Genomic DNA, 26,532 nt, shown 5'->3' with positions numbered 1-26,532 from the left:
ACATATCAACAAATTAAGATACATCAATATTGTGTTTGTGAATTCAACCCTCGATACCCACATTTTATACTTCTTACTCAAAATTTTCTTTTAATAGTTGTGTTTTTGTTTATTCTCCACCATGTACATTGAATTGGAAAGGATGGGAAGAGGTAGAGAGAATGGGCACTTGTTCACCAGCATATTGAAAAGTATTGACCGATACTACTCTCTTTCGTCTCTTTCGTCTCTCTCTTTTCTTCCATACCTGTATAATAAATTCGCTTGTTTTGGTCATAGAAACAAGAAGGAACCATACACATAAAATATAGATCTGCAGTGAACCACGATCACTAGCACCATTAAAATCCAAAGCTCATTGAATTGTTGCCCCAAAACGCACTCCTTTTGCTTACCTCACAACCCTCAGAGACTGTCTCCGAAAACTGCATATTTTACTCAAAAGGGATCATGAATTCATGCATTGTAAAGATCCTAAAAAGCTACAATAACAGATGGAACCCATTCATAACCCCACGTCCTTTCTCTCAAATATACATAAAGACATAGATCTTGGGGTTGGATATAGCTTGGTGCCAAACTACGTACAGCGAACTCTGTAGTAAAACAATGAAAAATGACCCTAAACCAAAGTATTGGATCTTCAAGAAGCTAGCTAGCTAGCAAAGTGAGGGTATCAATGTTAATTGCTAACCTTATAATGAAACCATGTCGATGAGAAGTTAATGTTCATATATATTGTGTTTGGTTGCCCTAGCAGTGAATTATATACCTACACATTCTAATGATCGAGTTTAGCACTTTCACTGCATCAAAGGAATCGTGTGTTAATAATATTGGGATACGACGGTTTTCCTTGAGGAAAATGACGGTCAAAGGAGCAGAGAGCTGGGGCCAGTATATAATGCATCTTCTTTGATCTGTCACAATTTGTAGGTGTCAGCTAGCTGGGTGCAGAAATAATGAACACACTGAAAGCTCCTTTTGTTCATCATTTAAGTTTATTCAGAGAGAGAGAGAGAGAGAGAGAGAGAGAGAGAGACTAGTTTTCATCATAGCAGTCAATAGCTCATTTCCTTTGATTTCTCTTTGTATATATTTACTTCTGAAATCTGCAATTGAGAGAGACTGAGCTTGATCTATTTACAAGGAAAGTACAGTACTGTACAAAGTCGCTGTTCCTGCTAGTTTATGTATCTATGTCTTCTGTGTGCGTACCTAACTCACTGTAACTGAGCAGTCTCTGCAACCCTAGCTACCAGATTAATTAACCATAGACAAACAGTACACCATAAGGTTGAAAGCATATTATAATTAGCATAGTAAATATGTATGGTGATTAATTAGTAATTGTTAATTGGCGAAAATATAAAATAACAGTGGGCAACTAAGCCATTTTTCTTTGTCTCAACGGAGCAGAATGCAGAGTGCTGAGAGTGCAGACTGCGTTGGTTAATAATGGTGGTTGCCTGACTGGGGCTTATAATTGATACTGAGGCTTATAATTGGACAACTAACAATGAAGAAGTAGCAGGAGCTGAGGCGCGCAGAAGAACAGAAGTGTTACGTACAGATATTTATACAAATCCAATCTCTGTCTAACTGCATGTACGTACATGCGTAATTAAGGATGAAACTCACAGTAGATCATCCTTACCATATATATTATTAAGGACGTACAAATTAGTGCCTTACATATTTGGAACTATTCTGTTGGAATTAATTAACATCCGAAATGAAACGCATTGAACTCTTCTGTGGAACAAGCCATGGTTTACTACGCTGAAATTAAAACAAAGGAAGAGAGTGTTCATGGGACTGAAATCATCATGAGTGGCAATACTATTACCTATATGTGTCAGAAAATCAGAGCGTGATAATAATGCAACATGTATTGGGGCTTGGGGTTGGTGATGAGAGATCAAACATATGGCCATATGGGTCGACTCTTCTCATCGATCAAAGTGGTGGTATCTAGCTAGCTGCTACTACTACCATATCTCAATTCTCAGAATGATAATGATGCAGTTTGGGAATAATATTAAGGTTTGGTCGTTTCTCTGAGACGCCTAACCATAATAATTCATAATAATACCATATTTTGAATTAAGGGTTGAAAGAAATACCATTGGGAACCGCAAAGGTAGGCCCTCAGAAAATCATTATGGTAAAAGAAAAAAAAATCAAAATAGAGAGAGAGAGAGAGAGAGAGAGAGAGAGAGAGAGAGAGAGAGAGAGAGAGTAGTATAAATGAGAGACACCCGTGTAGGTGAGCTCATATATCATCATATGAAGTAATTCTTCGTTGGGGTTTTCCTTCTCATCTTAAACTCAAAGAGTTAGAAAGGGCAGAAGGAGCAGATCGAAGCAGCAGCAGCAGGTAGAATTTGAGAGACTAGTACGTAGCCAGCTAGCAATGGAAGAACATATTAACCCTTTGGCAGTGACTCATCTGCTTCAACACACACTGAGAAGCTTGTGCAGTCAAGAAAATTCACAGTGGATCTATGCCGTCTTCTGGAGAATCCTCCCAAGAAACTACCCACCACCCAAGTAATTAAATACTTTTACTTCTTCTTCTTCTTCCTCTTTCTCTTCCTCTTGTACAGGCGGCACACGTACAGTTACTTCATAGTGTAAGTTGAAAACTAATTAACTATATATTGTTTTATTTATAACAGATGGGAAGGTCACGGAGCTTATGACAGGTCAAGAGGGAACAGAAGGAACTGGTATATATATGTTTTTAATTGATGTCCCATTTCGTAATGAACTATCTTATATATATGATCATACTGATTGATCATCATGTATACAAATTAAATGGCAGGATATTGGTTTGGGAAGACGGTTTTTGTAACTTTGGTGCCTCACCCTCCCCAGCTCATGATCAGATCAACTCATCCAATGGTGAGTGTCCAGGAGGCCCTTCTTCAGTTTACGGTGGTGATCAGTTTCAACATCACCAGTATTACCATGGCCTGCAACCTGAGCTTTTCTTTAAGTTGTCCCATGAGATCTACAACTATGGAGAAGGGTAAGGCATCAATATTTGATGTTGAGGATGGTGGATAAGTAGTCAATACATTAATATTCTTGGTTTTTGAATGTATAGAAATCAAGCTTGATTTATTCTGGTGGTTGGGTAAGCAGGTTGATAGGGAAAGTGGCAGCAGATCACAGTCATAAGTGGATATACAAAGAACCAAATGATCAGCATCACAGTCATAACCCTAAATTTTAAACAATGTTAGTTTGATTTGGAATTCTATAAAATTTCGAATTTTATTAGAATGAACGTATTTGGTTGCGACGTTAGTAAACGAGAAACGGAAACGTTCTCGGAACGTTTAAATTGAAAAACGTTACATTTCCGTAACGTTTATATCGACTTTTATTCCGTCGATCGGTTGCGAAAACTTCCTTCACGAAAGTTGTAGAGCTCGTCGATACGAGTGCGTGGACATGTGACACGTTCGAATCGGACGTCGGATGTAAAAGTTATTAACGTCGGAAGTTAGTTTCCGATTTGGAAACGAGTATAAATAGAATGTTTTGTGATTAGGGTTTCCACTTTTGGAAACCCTCAGTTTCTCTCCGCCTCCCTCTCACTTTCTCTCTCTTCTCTCTCGTTCTTTCCCCCTCTCACCCGAGCTCTCCCCCTCCCTCGGCTTCGACCTTCGATCTCCCTCATCCGAGGGAGGTGTTCCTCACCGCCGGCTCCATGGCACTCAGCAGCTCGACGCGACGTCCCACCGATCATGGCACAAGCTCCAGCGTCGCCGCGAAGATCATCGAACCACACCGAGCCCAGCAACAACAGGTTCCAGTTCTCCGCCGTTCGAGCAGCCCTCCGCCGACGCAAGCACACGATCCACACCTCTCTCTTCCCTCCGACGCCGTAGATGAGCTACCACTATGCAACTCGAGCCGAGGCAAGTCCCCCTTGAAGGATCGAGCTCCACCGACGATCCATCCATCTCCGACGAGTTCCAAGAGCCCCACTATACGATCTAGGTAAGTATGGAAGTGATTGTTGTTGGTGTGTGATTGTGGATTGAAATTTGTTGAATTTGGGATAGTTTAGAATGATTGTGGAGTGAGAATCGGAGGAGGAGGAATTTTAGGAATACCGCCGCCTTAGGCGGCGCGTGGGGAGGCGTGGGGTGGTGTAGGGGCTGCTTAGGAGCGGAGGGAGGAAGAGGGGAGAAAGGAGGACGGTTTTGGGGTGGTGGTGGCGCCACACGCGCCGGTTTTGGGCTCGGCGCGTGTGCCACACGCGCCGCCGTGTGAGGCGGAGTAAATAGTTTCGACTGAAAGGGTATTTTGGTAATTTACTGTGTAACGGTAAATGTAAATGTAAATTTTATTTACGTATGGTAAATGTAATTAAGTTTTACCTACGGTAAATGTAATTATAATTTACTTTCGGTAAATGTAAAAAGTAAATTGTAAAAAGGGTAATTTAGTAAATTTTATTTACTGAATTTGTATTTACATTAAATCGTACGTATACGTACAGAAATACGTATTAATATTTATACGTACAGAAATACGTATTAATATTTATACGTACAGAAATACGTATTAATATTTATACGTACAGAAATACGTATTAATATTTATACGTACAGAAATACGTAATTAATATTTATACGTACAGTAATACGTATTTAATATTTATACGTACAGAAATACGTATTAATATTTATACGTACAGTAATACGTATTTAATATATATACGTACAGAAATACGTATATAATATTTATACGTACAGAAATACGTATTAATTGAGTAGTGAACAGTAACTTCGTATAAACCAAAATTGCTGAACAGTAACCGTATATTACTGTTTTGGCATTTAAAGGTTTACGAAACGATTCTAAATTCTTTTCTTATTCTTTTAAGGTGATCGTTAAATCGAGGAAAGGAATTAGCATCGCGAATTGTGGAATTACGCTCAAGTCAATAAGGTGAGTAAAATCTCACTGAATTACGAATCTACCCTCGTGGTGATTCAACATTTTACAAGTGTGTTTATCAGATGAATTACAACATGTATATAATTTTGTGGACTACATATATACTGTATAATGGTAATAAGTACATATATATATATATAGTTCATTAAATTACGTACTGTTATTAATTCATTAAAAATAGTCATTTCGGTGACAGAAAATTGTGCATGTGTGTGATTTAAATGGTACGATATGATGTGAGATTATCGTACGTAATTCTTCAGGTGTTTATGAAATATGACATGTATAGGATATAGTGGGCTATGTATATATTGTATAAATGGTAATAAATACGAATATATATAGTTTGCTATATAATGTACTGTTATGATTTTATTGTGGATATATCGTGAAAGTTTTCAAACGTACAATATGATGTGTGATTATTGTACGTGATTTTATCACGGAAAATGTGAACTATTGTGATTTGTCTTCGGACGTGATGTGTGGTACAATATGATGTGAGATTATTGTACATGTGAGGCAAGTCGGAACCTAGCCTTTGGCCGGGCGAAAGTTACGATACAGTTAGAGCTCTAGTCTGTCTGCCATAGTACTGCATGAGGTAACGGGTGGTTATCTGATCATGGGTACTCAGCTTGTTTTGGATGTTGGGTGGCGGGTGGTTGCCCAACATCAGCGGTATACTAAGTGAGGGGTAACGGATGTGTACCAGCGCTCATTAGATACCATTTTGTGAAAGTATTAGAGTAACCAGATGGGTTGCTCGTTTTCTCATGATTTTTCATTATACTGTGTTGATGTGGAGTTGTGTCTTTTATGAGACTTGAGTTATTTTAATATTTTACTCATACGAGCTGTAAAGCTTACCGGGTTTGTGTCTACAATCCCGGTGCACCAATTCGATGGTGTAGTGGATGACTCCGCAGGTGTAGATTAGCAGAAATTGACGGACCGCTCAGAGGACTTGAAGTGATTTACCTCCAGCTTGTGTGAAGATTTTGTGTGACTATTTTGTGAGAGATGGTGAGAATTATTACATTCCAACTTACGTAATGTAAATTATGAATTTGGGTTGTAATAATTGGTTTTTCTGAGTTGTATTGATAACTCAGTGATGATCCGCTGTGCACTTAAAAGATTTCGATTTTATTGAGATTATTCTGTGTTTAACGACTTTAGAATTTTGAGTTTTTAAGCTTGAAATTTTGGGGTCGTTACAGTTGGTATCAGAGCCTAAGTGTGTATTTGGTGATTATCAATATCATCCGGGAGCGATGATCCGACTGCAGGCGGGCACCCATCACATGCTCCTCGGTATTGATATGTCGCCGGGTACGCGAGAGTGTTAGGAGCCATACCTTATGGTTTGGTCCTGTAGAGAGTATTGTGACGATACTCCGATGATTCACCTTCTTCTGAAACTTCATGATTGATATTGGTTGGATCTATTTTGTCGAATTCGAGACTTCACATGTATGACTGAGTGTTAATTGTTGAATGGTGATGAATTTGGAAAATGGCCGTGGACAGGGCCGAGGACGGACGAGAGGTCGAGGCCGAGTTAGGGCTGCAGGCCGAGTCCGCAATGTACAGAACCTTTATTAGGAGGCTGCTCCACTGGAAAGACAAGTTGATCTTGTTGCTATCATTAGAGACGATAGTCGTGTGTTGAGGTTGATCACAGACATGAGTGAGCTGCTAGTGCTGTCATTTCATGACGCTTGGATCATATGGTAGCGGACCATTGGATCGGAGTATTGGGACTTACTTGGTGATGATTGAGTACTCTGAGTTAGAGAAGAGGATGATAGCCACATTCATTTATTGATAGTTGGCAGTGGAGGGGTTAGGATTGATTCCTACGCCTATGGGAAACTCTTTATGTGTCACTTCACTTTTGGAGTGTTCCTCGAAATTGGAGACAATGAACGGCTTGTCCTATTGTGATTGGAAGTAGAGAGTTCTCTGCTTATTTGATAGTGATTCCGGACCACCCTATGATGTGATCTGAGGAATTGATTGGTTGAGGCCGCAGTACGCGGTGATTGATTGTGTTGACATGATGAGTTCTTTCATAGACTCAGGATACCAGAGTTTCGTATCTGTGCCTCGAGTCGGATAATGCCATGATAGCTAGAGTCTTGGCAAAGGTGGAGTTTGTGGATCTAGAAGTAGCTATCACAGACATTGTTCTACTATTCGAGTATAGTGAGGTGTTTCAGGAGATACTGAGTTACCTTCTTCGAGAGTTGTTGAATTCTTTATTGATGATGTGCTTGGTATAGCATCTGTATCAAAGGCGCCTTATGGGATTGGGAAAGAACGAGTTTAAAGAATTGAAAGAGCAGATAGATGACATATTAGACCTAGGGTTCATCAAACCTAGTGTCTCAGCTTGAGTGGTGCCGGTGTTATTCGTGAATAAGAAAGAAGTCTCATGCGGTTGAGTGTGAAGTAAAGGGGAATGATTAGGGTGACCATCAAGACTATGTATCATTTACCTAGGATTGATGATGTGTGTGATACGTCCTTAAGGTGGTGATACAATTATTAAACTGAGATTCACTTTACGTCGTTGTTACGTTCTAACTCGTTTTGTTTCGGACTTTGACAATTGAAGTTACACATTGTTCTTGGCTGAGCAAGAAATCTAATGTGTTAAAGAAATTTCATTTAGACATCACGAATTAATTATTTTGCTAGATGAGCATTTAATTGAGAACGCTGATCTTTCAGGATTTAATTATTTTGGTGTTGGGGATTGGAACTTCACAATGCCACAGGTCCAAATGAGACGCAATGACGGGGAAGTAAACTCTATTGAAGGTAAGGTATGAGATGACCCTAGCTTAGTGGTGTTTTGACGAATTTTTCGTGATAAGCACCTTCCAACCGGTAAAGAAATGGTTGAGAATCAGATTTTCTTTTCAAGTGCAAGTAGTATTAGTATTCGAGACTTAGATGCTTTTTTCCCTCTATGCATCAAATTATTATTGTTGGATAAGGAGATGTTGAGATGTTGACTCAAGTGTTCAACAAGGGATAAATTTTATGATAAGAGAGTGATCAATTATATTGCTGCTTGCATAGGAGTTATTTTGGCCGAATGCGTTGGCCATGAGAGTTCTTGATAAAAGTAAAGAAACAACTGTTAGAGTGGTAGTGTGGCAACAATCTTGGGTTAGTCTAGACGAGATGGTGGATCCAAAATCAGGATTCAGTTGTTGAATTGTTTACTGAATTTATTATATTACGACTGTGGGAAAAATCAATACTATAGATGTTGCCACTGGGGCGTTGTGTGGGACCATGTGTCATACATTTGAGGTATGCATGAACAAAGGGGAATGTTATATCTCAGTTGTGGTTGTGTTTATTTTGCACTGTAATTCCACCTAATTTTCATGTTCCACTATCGGGAGATAAATATTTTCTTTACCTGTCCTGCGACTTGAAGCAGGTAGCTGTAACTTCTTTTCCGACGGTAAGCTTTGGTGAAGGTGGTAGGATGCGTGATGCATCTCTCTTGTGGTGGTAGTAGAATTTTCTACAGCCTTTTGCGTATATTAGTCGATTCTCTGGTGAACTGTTTGAGAGTAATTCTTAATCCAAGGTGGTGTTCTGTGGTGGTTGTGAACTCAATGAGTTAAGATTTCTTTATCGTGTTGCCGATACAAATATAGTACTCGAGTGCATATCATGCACGACAACTTTTTATGGTTACAATAAGATGATCATGAAAGGGGATTATTTTGCTGATTGGAAGGAATGGTAGGTTCGTTATTCTAATGATGATTTGTGGAGAAGTCATGTAGGTATTGTCGTGATAAAGCACGTTTATTTGAAAACCACTATGTGTGATGTAAGTAGTAGGCATGTGTTAATCATTAATTTGACTCATGTTAGATGTTGAGAGTTTCAGCCATGCTCAGTGGTGGGAGCTAACTCATGACGTGAGGATAGTCTGTCAAATCGCAAGAGAGTGGTAAACTAGACAAAAGAGGGCGTTGACGCCTCCATGCTGAAAACATCATTAGGTTTCGGGAGGATGATTATATTTTGAGTAGCTCACATGCGACTATTATGGTTAGGACATGTGACAGATTGTCTGATGGAGGAAGTTTGAGGTAACTGAAGATAGGTTGAGAGCTTGTATGCTGGGTTTTAAGGTAGCGGTGAAAACGTTTGACATTGATTGAGTTAGCCTAAAACGACAGTTACTATTCCAACATCGGCATGGTACCCTATGAGGCACTTAAGGTAGACATGTCGATCACCTATATGTTGGGCCAAAGTTGGGAGTAGTGAGACTTGACAAGAAAGAAAAGTTGGCGGAGGTATGTTGGGCCTTTGAGATTCTCGAGAAGGTGGGAAAACTAGCCTTGCCTACTAGCATGCCGGACTTTCACGATGCCTTCTACATTTCCATGTTGAGGAAGTATGATCCTGATGTGTCGCATATGTGATCGATCATAACACCATTGAAGTGAAGGAAAATGACACTTTTGTTGTCGAACCGGTTCGTATCCTGGATAGATCCACAAAGAAGCTTCGGAGGAGAGAAGTTGAGCTAGTCAAGGTGCTGTGGAGTCACCATGATGAGGGTGATGCATATTGGGAACTAGTGTCAGACATGATGACTAGATATCCACAGTTGTTTGTTGAGTGAGTTTGAATTTCGGGACGAAATTCCTTTAAGGGGGGTAGATTGTGATAACCCTAAATTTTAAACAATGTTAGTTTGATTTGGAATTCTATAAAATTTCGAATTTTATTAGAATGAACGTATTTGGTTGCGACGTTAGTAAACGAGAAACGGAAACGTTCTCGGAACGTTTAAATTGAAAAACGTTACATTTCCGTAACGTTTATATCGACTTTTATTCCGTCGATCGGTTGCGAAAACTTCCTTCACGAAAGTTGTAGAGCTCGTCGATACGAGTGCGTGGACATGTGACACGTTCGAATCGGACGTCGGATGTAAAAGTTATTAACGTCGGAAGTTAGTTTCCGATTTGGAAACGAGTATAAATAGAATGTTTTGTGATTAGGGTTTCCACTTTTGGAAACCCTCAGTTTCTCTCCGCCTCCCTCTCACTTTCTCTCTCTTCTCTCTCGTTCTTTCCCCCTCTCACCCGAGCTCTCCCCCTCCCTCGGCTTCGACCTTCGATCTCCCTCATCCGAGGGAGGTGTTCCTCACCGCCGGCTCCATGGCACTCAGCAGCTCGACGCGACGTCCCACCGATCATGGCACAAGCTCCAGCGTCGCCGCGAAGATCATCGAACCACACCGAGCCCAGCAACAACAGGTTCCAGTTCTCCGCCGTTCGAGCAGCCCTCCGCCGACGCAAGCACACGATCCACACCTCTCTCTTCCCTCCGACGCCGTAGATGAGCTACCACTATGCAACTCGAGCCGAGGCAAGTCCCCCTTGAAGGATCGAGCTCCACCGACGATCCATCCATCTCCGACGAGTTCCAAGAGCCCCACTATACGATCTAGGTAAGTATGGAAGTGATTGTTGTTGGTGTGTGATTGTGGATTGAAATTTGTTGAATTTGGGATAGTTTAGAATGATTGTGGAGTGAGAATCGGAGGAGGAGGAATTTTAGGAATACCGCCGCCTTAGGCGGCGCGTGGGGAGGCGTGGGGTGGTGTAGGGGCTGCTTAGGAGCGGAGGGAGGAAGAGGGGAGAAAGGAGGACGGTTTTGGGGTGGTGGTGGCGCCACACGCGCCGGTTTTGGGCTCGGCGCGTGTGCCACACGCGCCGCCGTGTGAGGCGGAGTAAATAGTTTCGACTGAAAGGGTATTTTGGTAATTTACTGTGTAACGGTAAATGTAAATGTAAATTTTATTTACGTATGGTAAATGTAATTAAGTTTTACCTACGGTAAATGTAATTATAATTTACTTTCGGTAAATGTAAAAAGTAAATTGTAAAAAGGGTAATTTAGTAAATTTTATTTACTGAATTTGTATTTACATTAAATCGTACGTATACGTACAGAAATACGTATTAATATTTATACGTACAGAAATACGTATTAATATTTATACGTACAGAAATACGTATTAATATTTATACGTACAGAAATACGTATTAATATTTATACGTACAGAAATACGTAATTAATATTTATACGTACAGTAATACGTATTTAATATTTATACGTACAGAAATACGTATTAATATTTATACGTACAGTAATACGTATTTAATATATATACGTACAGAAATACGTATATAATATTTATACGTACAGAAATACGTATTAATTGAGTAGTGAACAGTAACTTCGTATAAACCAAAATTGCTGAACAGTAACCGTATATTACTGTTTTGGCATTTAAAGGTTTACGAAACGATTCTAAATTCTTTTCTTATTCTTTTAAGGTGATCGTTAAATCGAGGAAAGGAATTAGCATCGCGAATTGTGGAATTACGCTCAAGTCAATAAGGTGAGTAAAATCTCACTGAATTACGAATCTACCCTCGTGGTGATTCAACATTTTACAAGTGTGTTTATCAGATGAATTACAACATGTATATAATTTTGTGGACTACATATATACTGTATAATGGTAATAAGTACATATATATATATATAGTTCATTAAATTACGTACTGTTATTAATTCATTAAAAATAGTCATTTCGGTGACAGAAAATTGTGCATGTGTGTGATTTAAATGGTACGATATGATGTGAGATTATCGTACGTAATTCTTCAGGTGTTTATGAAATATGACATGTATAGGATATAGTGGGCTATGTATATATTGTATAAATGGTAATAAATACGAATATATATAGTTTGCTATATAATGTACTGTTATGATTTTATTGTGGATATATCGTGAAAGTTTTCAAACGTACAATATGATGTGTGATTATTGTACGTGATTTTATCACGGAAAATGTGAACTATTGTGATTTGTCTTCGGACGTGATGTGTGGTACAATATGATGTGAGATTATTGTACATGTGAGGCAAGTCGGAACCTAGCCTTTGGCCGGGCGAAAGTTACGATACAGTTAGAGCTCTAGTCTGTCTGCCATAGTACTGCATGAGGTAACGGGTGGTTATCTGATCATGGGTACTCAGCTTGTTTTGGATGTTGGGTGGCGGGTGGTTGCCCAACATCAGCGGTATACTAAGTGAGGGGTAACGGATGTGTACCAGCGCTCATTAGATACCATTTTGTGAAAGTATTAGAGTAACCAGATGGGTTGCTCGTTTTCTCATGATTTTTCATTATACTGTGTTGATGTGGAGTTGTGTCTTTTATGAGACTTGAGTTATTTTAATATTTTACTCATACGAGCTGTAAAGCTTACCGGGTTTGTGTCTACAATCCCGGTGCACCAATTCGATGGTGTAGTGGATGACTCCGCAGGTGTAGATTAGCAGAAATTGACGGACCGCTCAGAGGACTTGAAGTGATTTACCTCCAGCTTGTGTGAAGATTTTGTGTGACTATTTTGTGAGAGATGGTGAGAATTATTACATTCCAACTTACGTAATGTAAATTATGAATTTGGGTTGTAATAATTGGTTTTTCTGAGTTGTATTGATAACTCAGTGATGATCCGCTGTGCACTTAAAAGATTTCGATTTTATTGAGATTATTCTGTGTTTAACGACTTTAGAATTTTGAGTTTTTAAGCTTGAAATTTTGGGGTCGTTACATTAATATTCTTGGTTTTTGAATGTATAGAAATCAAGCTTGATTTATTCTGGTGGTTGGGTAAGCAGGTTGATAGGGAAAGTGGCAGCAGATCACAGTCATAAGTGGATATACAAAGAACCAAATGATCAGCATCAAGAAATCAACTTTTTATCAGCATGGCAGAACTCAGCTGACTCGGTACAATACATTTATTGTATGAAATTATACACTAAATCTAGGATTTAGTTTCAGATTTCATGCTAGTTTTGCTACTTGTATATGCTTATAGGTTTAATTACTTCACTGGTGTTTATAATTTCGAATATGTGTAAGCGCATGTCTAGCTTGTTAGGTTTTTCATTTAATTTTTGCTTCTTTTGCTTCAGCACCCTAGGACATGGGAAGCCCAGTTCCAGTCTGGCATAAAGGTATATACTAAAACAATCGCCACAGAATTAAATAAAAATAACAAATTATACTTATCTGTCTGATCTATTAGATAATTTAGGTGTATAATATCATTGCAGACTATAGCTCTGATAGCAGTGAGGGAAGGCGTAGTTCAGTTGGGATCAATTAACAAGGTAGTTGAAGATCTGAGCTATGTTGTTATGCTCAGAAAGAGGTTGAGCTACATTGAGAGCATCCCTGGAGTTCTTCTGCCTCACCCATCGTCTCCATCATTCCCCAGCTTCAAGCTTGACCCTCATGGCTATGGTAATATTGGTGCTCCTTCAGATCATCATAGCCATGCATGGCACAATTTCCAAGGCATGAATACTAATGGTACAAATCTTCTTGTTCCACCACATCCAAGTACTACTCATGACCAATATTATGAGCACCATTTCAACATGAACCATCAAGTGCCAATGTTGAAAAACATAACACCCTCTATGAGTAGCCTTGAAGCTCTCCTCTCCAAGCTTCCCTCTGTGGTGCCCTCGCTACCTAATACTACTCATGATCATCACCAGTTTCCGGAATCGTCTCAGCATCATGGAGGAGGAGATATGCAATTTATGGCAAGTACGGAGCAGAAGGTAGTGGCTAAGGAGGAGACTGATGTTCAAGAAGAAGAGGAATACGGGGAACCGGAGCACAAGAAGGTTTGCGGTAACGTCGGGGAGAGCAGCAGTTCTATGTCCGCCGTCTACGGCCGTCAACAAGCCCAGCATTTCCATCACCAACACTGAGATCAGCTAGCAGACGTATATATATTTCGTGTAATCGATCAGGAGCTATACTAGCGGAGTAAACAGTATTGTGTTGCTGATTTATTAAAGTTAATGCTAATTTATTTTTGTTAGCTGCTTGCTGAATCTAAGGACTGAATTCTAACATTCTCAAAAAAAAAAAGGACTGAATTCTAACAATAAAATACTGAAATTATTGTTAAGGGTGATGGGAATTTACTGTTTTGTACCTTGAAATCTTGAATTCTAGCTAGTCAAGGGTGATCTCGTTTCATCTTGTTACCTAAAAATGTACGGGAGCCAAAGGCCCACACTAAGAAACTCTGGGCTAGGAAGTAGAGGCCCTGTTCTTGTCCCAAGTCCTAACTAAGGGTAAAGGAAATTTTCCTTGCTGTGGCCAATTACTTCATATCCTGACCAAGCCTAATGCTTACATATTTTTCTACACTTAGACCACCAAGCGCTAGATGCAAGTGTCCGCGCAACACACTTTTAAAATCAATGCAATCTTATTGTTATATGAAGTCATTTGTACCTATTTCTCGACCATATAGAACGTCTGATTTCAGTGTTTTTACAATAGACATGAGCTCAAGGCCTAAAACCCAATATATTTTATATGTGATAGCACCACTTTCTCCACTTTCATAAGCCCACATGAAAAAGTAAAGTGTGACAAATTTAAACCTAACTGTATGAGTACATGCATCTTCACTTATTCAAGGTAAGCCAGTTTCATTCTCCATTTAGTCCTACCCATTCTACATCTCCACTTACACATAAATTACATTTTGGAGGGTTGAAGGCTGCCAAGCTCTCTCTACCTTCCAACGCTTGTTCATGGTTGATAGGTTTTGGATCTTGAAGATGGAGTTCTTCCCCGTCAATGCGGTTCAATCACCACACAGAAACAATTGACATGTTAACTAGTTCTATTGTATATATAACCAGAGACTGATGGACCTTCGTCCTTCTGCTTGATCGATATTTTGGTACTCACTATTTTTGTTGGTTAGAAATAAATCCCATATGCTACAATGCATGATCATCTGGCATTATGTTTCTGATAACTGAAAAGTATAATCTGAAGTACTGAACTTCTTAGTACTGTATATGACACTAGTCTTACAGGGAAATTCTGTATAGTAAGTGAAATAAAGGTTGCTCATCTGATAGAAGTGTAAAGTAATTATTTTGAGCATTCTTCAACAGTTCAACAGAAAATTCTAATGCAAAGCTTACGTAAACTACTTCGTCCTTGAAGTGTTTCAGTAGGGATACCTGCTAATTGCTGTGCGTCGAATCTCCCTACTCAAGTTGGAACTGCTTCTGATAAGTCAAGGTTAAGTCATGAGAAGAGTAAGTAATGCTCCAAATTAAAGAGAAGAATGAAGGCACACTGGCAAGTGTTACTCATCCAGTGGTTCTTTCTATTAGGAATCTGTTTGAAAGCTTATTACACGAGTTCTAATATAGTATAAAGACCCTGTAGCCTCTAGGTATTAGTTGATGTATGTATTAATCGATCAGAGACTGTGGCTGTATTCTGATACATTCTTCTTAATGAAATCCCAAGCTTCTCTTGCATGCAATGGTACCAAAGCTAGCCTGGAAATCATGCAAAGCTAGCTCACGCATTAATTAGTGGCGATCTCTTCAGCTTGATTGACATCGGGATCTGGATCATGCTTGTTATTGTTATCCTGAGTTAAGAGCTGGAACAGCTGTGTTGGAAGAGCTGGTAAAGCATGAGTATGTTACTCATGGTGGTGTTAACAGCTAGATTTAATCATTAGAATTAGTACTAACAGCAGTGCAATATTCTCTAATCTTTCCTATAAATAGATAGCTTAGCCTTGTATCAATTCACTCAATATATCAAACAATCAATATAACATTTTAATTTTAACTGTTGTTACTTCGTACTACATGCGTCCGCTTCCGCTTTGTATTTTTGCCCCGGCTGCTTCAGTTTCTGTGGTAATATATCATGGATCTTTTCCAGTCTTCACTACTGCGTTTGTAGTAGTTATTGGTCGTATTTCTTAGTTATCCGGTATTGCTGACTTGTTACTAAGTGGTTCTAGTTCGAACTTCGTTGCTAATACTAATAAATCCCTCAAACGCGCGGCCGGGCGCGGGTAGCTCATGGCCTCTAGATCCATCTCCATACAGCCTCCCGATTGTTGTCACTGCTCAGACGATCGAATTGTCCAAATTCTTATCAGAATTCGAACAATTATGAAAACATGCAAGTGCATGACGATAAGAAACTCAATTGTCGTCCATGGCATGTAATCAAATTAGCTTAACATGCAAGTATACATAATGAGTTTAAATCATCAATGCAAACACACAGCATAAACGCACATACAACGACATGGCTATTTACATTTGGGTGGTATTTTTTTTTTTTGTGTTACAAGAATAAAGAACAAGCCAAAAACTTCTAAAAATTAGCAGCAGACAAAAGAAGAGACTGAATAATTCCAACAAACAAATACAACTATAGTAGTCCTATACTTGCTATTGCATCAGTCAAAAAATTTACTCCCTTTCAAACATGATTGATGATGGTTTGAGCTAACGTGGGTATGCCATATGCCTAGTAATAGCTTTCCTTGATATATAACTCATCAACACCAAGCAAAGTCGACGGAGTGTAAATTTGATACATGTGCAACCATGTGCGTTCCGTTCCCGGCCCACCAGCTCTGGCCACCACAACTTCAACTCGGTCGCAATTAGGGTCCAGCTGAGCTGCACACACATATGTACGTACCTTTAATAAGGCCATGACCTAATCAGCAACCAGCGTCAAGCACTAGCTACACGTCGGTCACCTTTGGTTTGATCCAGTAGCTTTGAGTAGCCAGCTACCTATATGTATATACCAGCTCATAATCATATACGCACAAAGTAATAATATCCAACCAATTAACCAGCTTGCACAGGCAGCACAGCTCGCACAGGGATACAACAACGGCTGTCTAGATCGAAGCGTTCAGCACATGTAAAATGCTCCAAATTGTAGCGTAGTATTTGTCGACTCTCTTTGATTTCAAAGGCCTTAAACAAAATTTTGTACCCGTATCTTGCATGGAACTCTAGGAAAAGAATTAAGTACGTATTATTGTCGGCAATTCGTATTGCCGGCGCCAGTGTTTTAACTGCAACTTGAGACTAGATTATAGTTCAATACTTCAATTACTCTCTGATCGAACTAGCCACCCATGCCAGTAGCTTGCTAGCTCCCTCCCTCTCTCAACTTGCAAGCTTTACACCCGGGGCCGGAATGAAGGCCCGAAACGAGCCGCATATAGCAAGGTGGACGATCCTGTTTCTATTTAAGTTTTAACTAGCCACCTTGCTAACCAGGTGGCAGCTGATATATATATGAACTCGATCGTATGAGGTCCCCTACCCTCAATCTCCAGTAGTGTCTTGTGTGCTCGTGTGCATGTGAGTGTGGGTGTCTTGTGTTTCCTCTGACTATGATTGCAGTTACTAATAAGCACCCATGTGTAATGTGTTCCATCTCTTTCGCTCTCGATCAGCTCCATCAGTTTCTCATAACGTCGCTTTGCACATTAACATGCTGTGTCCACAGCTAGCCTAGCGCAGCCTCTACGTGTGTATGACAGTCTTTGCCAGAAAGAAAGCTAGCTAGCTGCCTAGCTCAGTAATATGACGATCGACATGATCATTTTTTTTCTTTTCTTTTTTAGAAAAGAAACTATATTACACCAAAAAAATTACAATTATACTAAGAGAATTACACAATGGAATAACTAAATTTCTATGTTCATCCATACTAACAATGCTAGTTACAAGACTATCACAAAAGTAATAGACACGAGACAAGCAGTGGCGGATCCATATGTAGGAAAGTCTAGGCAGTTGCCTAGGCTAGGTTCAAGATCTGGGCGTAGAATAAGAAGTTTTTCCGGAGATAAACCATATAAAAATGGTAAAATCCGGCGAAAATGGAGGTAGAAGACGACGTCGTAGCAGCGAGTCTTTCTCTTGTTTTTTTTCTTTGCGTTTTGCCCAATACGACATTGTTTTCATTAATTATGTTTCCTTCCCAAAACAACGTCGGTTATATATTTTTAATTTTGGTTAACACACATGTAAATTGAAGCGTTATGGACTACAGAGAAGGAGTTTTGGACTTTTGGATTTCTGCCTATGTCCCCACCTTCCCAAAACTAAATTTTCAAAAGACAAAATACCCTTCTTAACTTCAATTTCTCCCCCAAAGCCCACAAGCAAGAGATAACTATTTTAGGTATGAATGCATTTAAGTAAGTATTTGATTCAATACACTCCATTCAAAATTGATTCACCAAAGTGTATCTTTGTTTTTTTTTCTAATTCGTTCATTTGTTGGTTAATGACTTATTTGAATGTTTGATTATCATGTAATCTTGTTGTCTCACTATGAATGTTGAATGAGTTTGATAAATTTAATTGAATTGTTAAATTTAGTTTAGATATGCAATATTACATGAAACCCTAATTTTGAATTGAAGTAATTACATTTTTAAGTGACAAGTAATTCTTGCCTTGGCTGGCGAAAATTCATGGATTCGCCACTAGAGCCAAGCCCAATCCCAACCAAACCAAACGATTCTAGAAGTAGTATCAACTCGCCGCCAATCGAAAACCGCTCTAATAACAACACATATCAAAATCTCCGATATATTTATAGAGACAATCAGTGGCAGATTTAGGGTTAGAATTCTACCTAGGCTAGTTAGATTTTTTTTTTTGAGGTTTGGAACCCAATCTAATACTCATCTGAGGAGATTTTTTTCCCTATTGACACTTGTGAAAGTGTAGAAATATAAGAGGAAATAATTTCTAAGTCTTTTCTCCACGTATGGTAGAAAATGCTAAAATATTCATTGTTTAATAAAACATTTAAAGAAGGAAGGTGAAGAAAAGTGGGAAGAAAAAAAAGACATGCAAGATAATTGAAAATTATGTAATTTAACCAAAGAAAGATATAAAGGATAAAGGAAGGAATAATATGGGAAAAATGTATAAAAACCCAAAGAATGCTTGTAGGAACAAACGAAACTTTGACCATGGAAAGAGAGTAACAAAAAAATTGGTCAGATTGCCAACTAACCAAAATCATTTTCATCACAACCATAAATCTACTTGTATCTATACAAAATTTTCGTATAGGCTGCCTATATAGCCTACTATATGCATCCGCCGTTGGAGACAATCCTCCGATATGATCAGTTTGAATCGTGTGTTAATTAACCCGTAAGGGCCTAGAACACGTCAACGTTTACATCAAGATTAATATACGACCTATGCGACTGTATATATATGAATTCGATCTGAGACTGTACTAATTAGCTCCATTTCTATGTATTTTGAATTTTCTGATACCTGATGCTTTTCGGAGAGGTCGAGATCAGTGAGTTGACAAACTCACATGTAATAGAGTTGATCTATAGGGACAATCGATGTCGACTGGCCCTCCATCGATCTCACTGTTTATAAGTTACCATACATACAATGCATGCAAATAAGTGAAATAACTCATTAAAGCCGTAGACTCACACATGCATTACTTATCGGGTACATTGTTGTATGTTATACAGCAATGTTTTAAAGGCAAAAGAGAGAGGAATGTGAGATGTACGAGGGGAAGTGTGTGAAGTTTTGGGAAAGATTTGCTGTATGCATGGCATACAGCCGCGTACAGCAGATTTTTTCTTATTTAAGTTTCTTTCAGTGGACCTTCTACAGGCTACAATGTAGATATCTTATCCAGCTAGTATTGTTATTTTCACTTGCATGCAGTGTTAGTTCAATGCCTAAACCCCCGAAACCGAGTCGGCTCGTACGTAGGGCGGTAGGTGATACCGTAAGCCATCTCATCGTACTAGGTAGACTACTATGAAGCACGATCGATTACTATTAAGCTAACACGCATGTTAAGTAATTTTGTGGACAAGTATCGTATATAAGCGTAGGAGGATATAACATGTCATCCAAGTGAGTCTATGCTTGATGCCTCAAACCCATGTTAAACGAACATATCGATCAACATCACTACCCTGTGCACTGTCAATCTATTGATATACACATATATAATGAATTATCGAAGATGCAAGAATAAAGCACGTACATACGCTACTTCTCAATTAGGAGGGGAGTCACATCCAAGTTATCCATGCATGTTACCGATAATTAATAGACATAAAATAGTTGCACTCCCTGCATACCATATTATGAACACTGGATAATAAGTTAGCATGCACAATCTTGCCCATATTATTCCGCTTCCATTAATGTATTTCAATCATCAATTACCTAAAGAAGAATAATGTCATTTCTCACATTACATGTGTCTCCTCAACCTCCACATTCTATTTTGGAAAAGATATAAAAGTTGATATCCATTCAATTTGCAAAATTGGTTACATTTCAAAACTCATCCAGGTTTGCCAACCTCACACGTTGTCATTATTCGTTATGGCCCTAACTCATTGAAAAATTATTATATGTACCCGGTACACAATTTATATGACATACCCCTTTAATGTTATTTGTTTATGTTTTATTGTATTTGTTTCTAATTGGTTACTCATATTTAAATAATTCTTCCCTTTCACCGCTTGCATGTTTACGACACCATGAAGTAATATGATCGACTCAGTATATCACATCACAGTGTCACATGATGCTCCAGGTACACATAATAATTATGGTTACAAAAATATATCACCAAATATGAAGGTGATAACCACGTCCATGTTGTTCCTCCAGCCCCCCCCCCCCCCCCCCCCCCCCCCGGTCGCTCCTTTATAAACACATGACATATCACGATGTGTATGATCTCCGGGAACATAGTTGGACTACACTAAAATTCCCATGTAAACGGGTAAATTTACACAAGAATGATGAAGTGCTCGTGACAACTACTTCAGCCACGTAATTAACATGTTATGTTCACTAATCGATTACCCTATATATGAGCTAATCTTATCAACTTGAAATAAAACATCGGAATTACGTGGTGTGTGACACTTTCAATCTACTAATTATAAAATTATAATCGATACTCAAGCATACTACCGTTGGATATATTTGTAAAGACGTAAAGCACAAGATACACTACGAACACATGCATGCGATACGGATTGCTAAGTTGGAAAACTCGAACGTGTGAATTCTTTGATCGTCAGAAGTTTGTAGCCAACGTAGAGAATCAGACCGGCGACGTAAGGGGTAGTTAACTTCCGGGATTCGGGGAGGGACGGGGACATGGTAAGTTGGTAACTAAACAGAGATGGAACTAGAAGGATGCAGATGATCGATAATGGCTTGCGTACACGAGCGTGCGAGAATAGCTGTACGACACGTGCGTGGGTCTAGCTCGGAAAGAACGGGGGTGGGGTTGGATAGGGACCCGCCGCAGTAGCCCCATATGGCAAAACGACAACGGAACTGTGCTCGTGAGGGAAATTTTGTGGCCTTATTGGGGGAATTATTGGTCCATCGGAGTTGGGGTGGTGATTTTTGGAGTGAAGGAGATCGAGGAAAAAACACGAATGGCTCGGCTCACATGGCCCCGTCGCCCTATATAGCCTCTGCTATATTACTCGCCTACCTTGCTTAGCTTTGCTTCCCCATCATTTATATCCCCTCCTCCTCCTCCACACTTCCACACCCTTCCTTCTTGAAGTTCTTCTTCTTCTTCTGAATCATTGTTCTTTTGTAACATACCTTAGCTTGTTGGATTATGAGAATGAGTTCGTTGGATCATGTCGAGTGTTCCATGAAGATGAGGTCGAGGAGGAGGAGGAGTCCGAGTGCGGTGGGGGGAAATCAACGAGGACGTCGATGGATGAGGAGGACGTCGAGGACTGTGAGAGTGAAGGTGAGGAAGCTGCAAATGCTGATTCCGGGAGGGAGAGGGCTGGAGGCGGAGAGGCTGTTTCGCCACACGGCGGATTACATAATGCATTTGAGGTTCCAGGTCGATGTTTTGCAAGCGCTTTCCAAGATTTACAAGCTGTGAAAATCGGTAGTACGTGTTAATGATCACCATGCGCATGTTAGTCGATCTACATCTTATTTCATGTACTGATATATATCATAAAATATGTAATCTTTTTTCTTTGCGATCTCCTGCTAGATATATATAGAGCTATTAATATGTGATATGCATGCATGTGAGGTCGATCGTTGTTAAATTAAATCTCACTGGTGATGTTCATCAGCTGAGAGCTGCGGGATCTCAGAGTTCAAGTCACGGTTTGATATTATTATGATATTCTAATTGTGATTATATAGTGAGAGCTATTAGCTTCTATCGATCATTTCTATGTAGCTTAATTTCCTGGCTTCATCTCCTCTCATCTTCTTGTGGCGGCATATATATTATATAGTATATAACTTTGGTAATTAGTAGCAGCGCAGCAGCTAGGGTTTTAAGTTTAACACACGCACTCGATCTTTTTTTTGGTCAATAACATGCACTCGATCATTTGGGCAATAGCTAGATGGTAAACTGTGTTAATACTCTATAGATTCTTCAACAAGTCTTCTGTTCTGAGTGAAGTACGTACCGTACTCCCATCTGTGATTTCCCACAAAAAAAAAGAGTTAATATATTATACATCAATATACGTGATACATCCTACATCCAACGGTTGACAATGAATATTATTTTTTGACCACACTCACAAAATAATATCGACCGTTTGATGTAGAATATATAACATACATTGATGTATACTAGTATTTTCCTGAAAAAAAGAAGATAGAAGTTGATCTGGTTTGTGTAATTAAAAATTGTATGCAAAGTATTCTCTCTAGTTATCTATAGACAATATTTGATTTGTCACTTAACTTAAACTATATGCTAGCTATTTATTTCAAAAAGCTTGAATAATAACAAACACAGTTTATCGAAGTACATGGAGTCAACAAAACAACAAAGAAAATTGAAAAGATGGGTAGATATTAACACGATTTTTTCCCCAACCAGCAAGTCAAGTCACTAATAGTTAATGATTTTCTCTTTCATTGATTTATGGAACTGTTTTGACCAAAAAAAGAAAGATTAATGGAACTCTTAGAAACTTCTGAAGCAGTTAGAAAGTTGGCATCCAGTATCTGTATACGTCAACTAGAAGAGATTCATTAATTCCAATTTATATCATTTGGTCCTGCAAATCAGTCATAAATAGCTTTACACATTACATAACTTCCAATTTGAAGATGAATCCAAATGCTGACGGTTATTTGGTAAAATAGAAAGGTTCATATCCTATTGGTCCTTTACATATCTGAGATTAACCCAGTGTAATTTGTTTCCATAACATGCAAACTATGGAACCTTCCTAATTGCTAAATTAATTACCCCATTGTTAAATGTTTTTCATCTATAGATGCAATTACAAGCAACAATTGTAAAATGTATATTTCCCCAAAAAAAGAAGGAAATTATAGATTACCTGTCCTATCACGCCCATGCATGTTCTTAAATCAATTTAAGCCACTATCTCAATTCTTATGGCATGTACCACTTAAGAAATGTTTGGCAAAAACTATACTAATCTCAGACCAAAGAACGTGTACTCGATGGCCTACCATCTCCGATCACAAGCTCACAATCTTCATTTCCAGCCGTGTATATAATATATGTGAGCTACTAACTAATTTCATCTTTTAGTTACAAAAACAAAGACCTAGCTAGGAGGGACTTATTGTATATATAATTGAGAAGATGCATGATGGCAATAATGATTGGCTTCAGGTCCACATCTCCGGCCATATGGTCATTTCACGTTGAAATATATTGGACTATATCAGTATTTCTAATTTATTATATCAAACTCCTCAAGAAATGGACCATATATAAAAATTGAATTTTGATTCCTCAAGTTTTTTTTCTAATGCATGAGACAGCCTCAACTAGAACACGCATTACAAATCACAACAAGAAAATTTCAAAGGTTGAACAGTGTTTCTCAACTACTACATCGTATTTCAAAATTTCAAAAGACTTTGGGCATGTTTACTAAACATGAATGAGATTGAGGGAAAATGAAATTGAGGGAGAATGGAATTGGGGGAGAATGAGATTGGGAGATAATGATTCTCTGACTCTCCGATTTCTTTGTTTACTTGATATATGGAATGAAAAATGAAGTATGAATCATAACTCTTTCAATTACAATAACACCCTCTTAATTTTTTTTTAAGTTGTAGGGCCTTGACATAGACAATTTAGAATTTTAATAATGTTATAAGGGTAAAATAGAAAATAAATCTGATTCAGGAGCGGCGAATTAAATTCAATATCAATCTCTCACTCCGAAATGAAAAAAGAAGAATGAATCTCGATCCAACACAATGCCCCACATATATTTGATTCCCCCGTAGTTTAGTAAACAACATTTCAACCTGGAATGGGAATGACTCCCAAACTGATCGATTCCCTTTCATCCAAAGTAAACGTGACCTTTAGGTAACCAGCTGATTCCGGCGAGCAGTCCGACCAATAGTTTTGTCTTCGGTTAGCCTAATGGGCTTTCGGATCCATGGAAGTGAAGATATACCGATCTTCTTGGGCCCGTAAAGACATGGTGGTACGGAAAACACTTCTCATGCCATGAGTCCCATGATGCACACGCATGAGGTCACCGTCCTTAATATCTAAATGACATTAATACCCCCGGTCCTGCTCCTTGGGAAGCTACTAGTTCCATTACACCAGGTCTCAGTTCAACTCCTACTGAAATTTCCTGAAGACTTTCTCTACTATAATCTGTTTATAAAGCCCCTGAGGTGGGACTGCGGCCTCTGCCCGTAATACCTTGGTTAGGGTTTCTGTAATTCCTCTCTGCCAAGCTCTGCAACATTGTCCAAGCTATTAACATGGACAGCTGGGCTCCATCAATGCCAGATTTCCCAGGTACACTGCAAACTGGGACAGTTCTAAGACAGAGTTCCTTGTTTTTATTCTTCTTGTACACCAGTTTCTAAGTTATGCCAAAGATTTTCTGAGGCCAATCATATTGAAGCTGCCTTTATAAAACTATTTTAGGGTCAAAGAACTGTTCTTTTTTCTGATTCTGACCACAACTGAGTTGGGTTTCTTGTGAGTTGCAAGATATGTAATGTGCATGTTGCTTGTTTGGTTCATAGTGTGAGTTGGGTTTGATCTCAAACCAAGCAAGCAAGTTGGTTTGAGCTTACATAAAGGGTCAAGTGTTATTTTGGTTCTTGAATGGTGGATTTAGTTTTCCTAGAAATCTAAAATGTCTTGGAATCAAGCTCAAATCAAGCACCACCATCCTCAATCTCGGTTTCTTTCTTCTCCTTCTCCACTGCCATATGATACTGAATATCAGAAGCAATTAGTACCACCATCTTCATCTTCCGACAATAAAATTAGTCCAGCAATACTGTTCATCATAATTGTTCTAGCTGTTGTGCTTTTCGTATCCGGAATTCTTCACTTGCTTGTTAGATATCTTACAAAGCGTAGATCTTCATCGATTTCTGAATCCAACAGAAACCCACAGATGTCTGGGTCTGGAGTTCTCCAGAGACAGTTACAGCAGCTCTTCCATCTTCATGATTCTGGATTGGATCAAGCTTTCATTGATGCTCTTCCTGTGTTCCTCTATAAAGACTTGAAGGGTCTAAATGAGCCATTTGACTGTCCAGTTTGTTTGTGTGAGTTTGCTGAAAAGGACCAGCTGAGATTGCTTCCGTTATGTAGTCATGCTTTCCACATCGATTGCATAGATACATGGTTACTGTCAAATTCTACTTGCCCTCTCTGTAGAGGGACACTATATGCACAAGGGATTTCCATTGAGAACCCAGTTTTCGATTTCGATGATTCGAGGGAAGAGGAAGGGTTTTCCAATGGAGGAAACGGGAGTCTGATTTCTGGTCACAAGTCTGCAGAGAATGAGATTGAGAAGAGAGTGTTTTCTGTGAGACTTGGAAAGTTTAAAAGTACTACCACCAGAAATGAAGGAAATGAAGGAAGAAGTGAGGAGAGAATAGAGGGGGAAACTAGTAGTAGTAATTTGGATGCAAGGAGATGTTACTCAATGGGATCATACCAATATGTGGTTGCTGATTTAGAGGTACAAGTTGCTCTGAGGCCTAAGAGATCAGGTGGTAATGGTGATAGTATGAGGATTGTGAAAGGGAGAGTTGGGCAAAATGGGAACTCCAACAGTGATAGTGATACTGAGGGGAAAAGAATAGGAGGTAAAGGTGAGAGCTTTTCTGTTTCCAAAATTTGGCTATGGCCTAGAAAGGGCAAATTTCCAAGTTCTGCAGAAACCCAAGTGGCCACTTCTTCGTCAGCTACTGTGGGTTTGCCATGGAGTTATAATAGATCTCAGGATAAATAACATCATGTGCTGTAGTATGTAATATGTATTTCTTCATCATACATATAAATGATATAATGGATCTATATAAATTCTTTATCAGAAAAAGAGCTCTAGGCTTTTGCTTTGTTCTGGAATTTGATTTCTTTGCTGTTATACAGATCCTGTCTCATATTACTTTGTCACAATATGCTATGCTCTTTATCTTTTGAGTAAGATGGTATATAGTGATCTTGGCAATGCTTTTACTTTAGCAGCTTTAGCAATATGCTTAGGACTAGATG

The 26,532-nt window shown here is 38.9% G+C and overlaps 3 protein-coding genes across 3 annotated transcripts; all 3 read left to right on the top strand.

Annotated features, from left to right (window-relative positions):
• The first annotated feature begins 2,339 nt into the window (after positions 1–2,339).
• On the top strand, positions 2,340–13,853 carry LOC126792505 (protein RICE SALT SENSITIVE 3-like). The gene is made up of 6 exons (XM_050518915.1): positions 2,340–2,553; positions 2,682–2,732; positions 2,831–3,037; positions 12,744–12,855; positions 13,044–13,085; positions 13,185–13,853. Exons 1-6 carry the CDS (start codon positions 2,417–2,419, stop codon positions 13,851–13,853), a joined length of 1,218 nt encoding a protein of 405 aa, XP_050374872.1. The 5' UTR covers positions 2,340–2,416.
• Positions 13,854–21,446: 7,593 nt separating this feature from the next.
• On the top strand, positions 21,447–22,183 carry LOC126791795 (transcription factor PAR2). Its single transcript, XM_050518278.1, has one exon. It carries the CDS (start codon positions 21,625–21,627, stop codon positions 21,901–21,903), a length of 279 nt encoding a protein of 92 aa, XP_050374235.1. The 5' UTR covers positions 21,447–21,624; the 3' UTR covers positions 21,904–22,183.
• Positions 22,184–24,519: 2,336 nt separating this feature from the next.
• Positions 24,520–26,358, top strand: LOC126790839 (RING-H2 finger protein ATL46). The gene has a single exon (XM_050517189.1). The coding sequence runs from the start codon at positions 25,154–25,156 to the stop codon at positions 26,267–26,269; it is 1,116 nt and encodes a 371-aa protein (XP_050373146.1). The 5' UTR covers positions 24,520–25,153; the 3' UTR covers positions 26,270–26,358.
• Positions 26,359–26,532: the final 174 nt, after the last annotated feature.

This window comes from Argentina anserina, chromosome 4, assembly GCF_933775445.1.
Source record: "Argentina anserina chromosome 4, drPotAnse1.1, whole genome shotgun sequence".
Classification (NCBI taxonomy): domain Eukaryota; kingdom Viridiplantae; phylum Streptophyta; class Magnoliopsida; order Rosales; family Rosaceae; genus Argentina; species Argentina anserina.
Note: the sequence above shows the minus strand (reverse complement) of the source record. Positions and strands in the feature narration are given on the sequence as shown.

What these genes read in the sequence shown, in the direction of transcription:
- LOC126792505 (XM_050518915.1), top strand. Translation starts at nt 2,417, where the DNA reads ATGGAAGAACATATTAACCCTTTGGCAGTGACTCATCTGCTTCAACAC. An exon ending in GGCAGAACTCAGCTGACTCG is followed by an intron (nt 12,856 to 13,043) that starts GTACAATACATT and finishes CTTTTGCTTCAG; the next exon opens with CACCCTAGGACATGGGAAGC. An exon ending in AGTTCCAGTCTGGCATAAAG is followed by an intron (nt 13,086 to 13,184) that starts GTATATACTAAA and finishes ATATCATTGCAG; the next exon opens with ACTATAGCTCTGATAGCAGT.
- LOC126791795 (XM_050518278.1), top strand. Translation starts at nt 21,625, where the DNA reads ATGAGAATGAGTTCGTTGGATCATGTCGAGTGTTCCATGAAGATGAGG.
- LOC126790839 (XM_050517189.1), top strand. Translation starts at nt 25,154, where the DNA reads ATGTCTTGGAATCAAGCTCAAATCAAGCACCACCATCCTCAATCTCGG.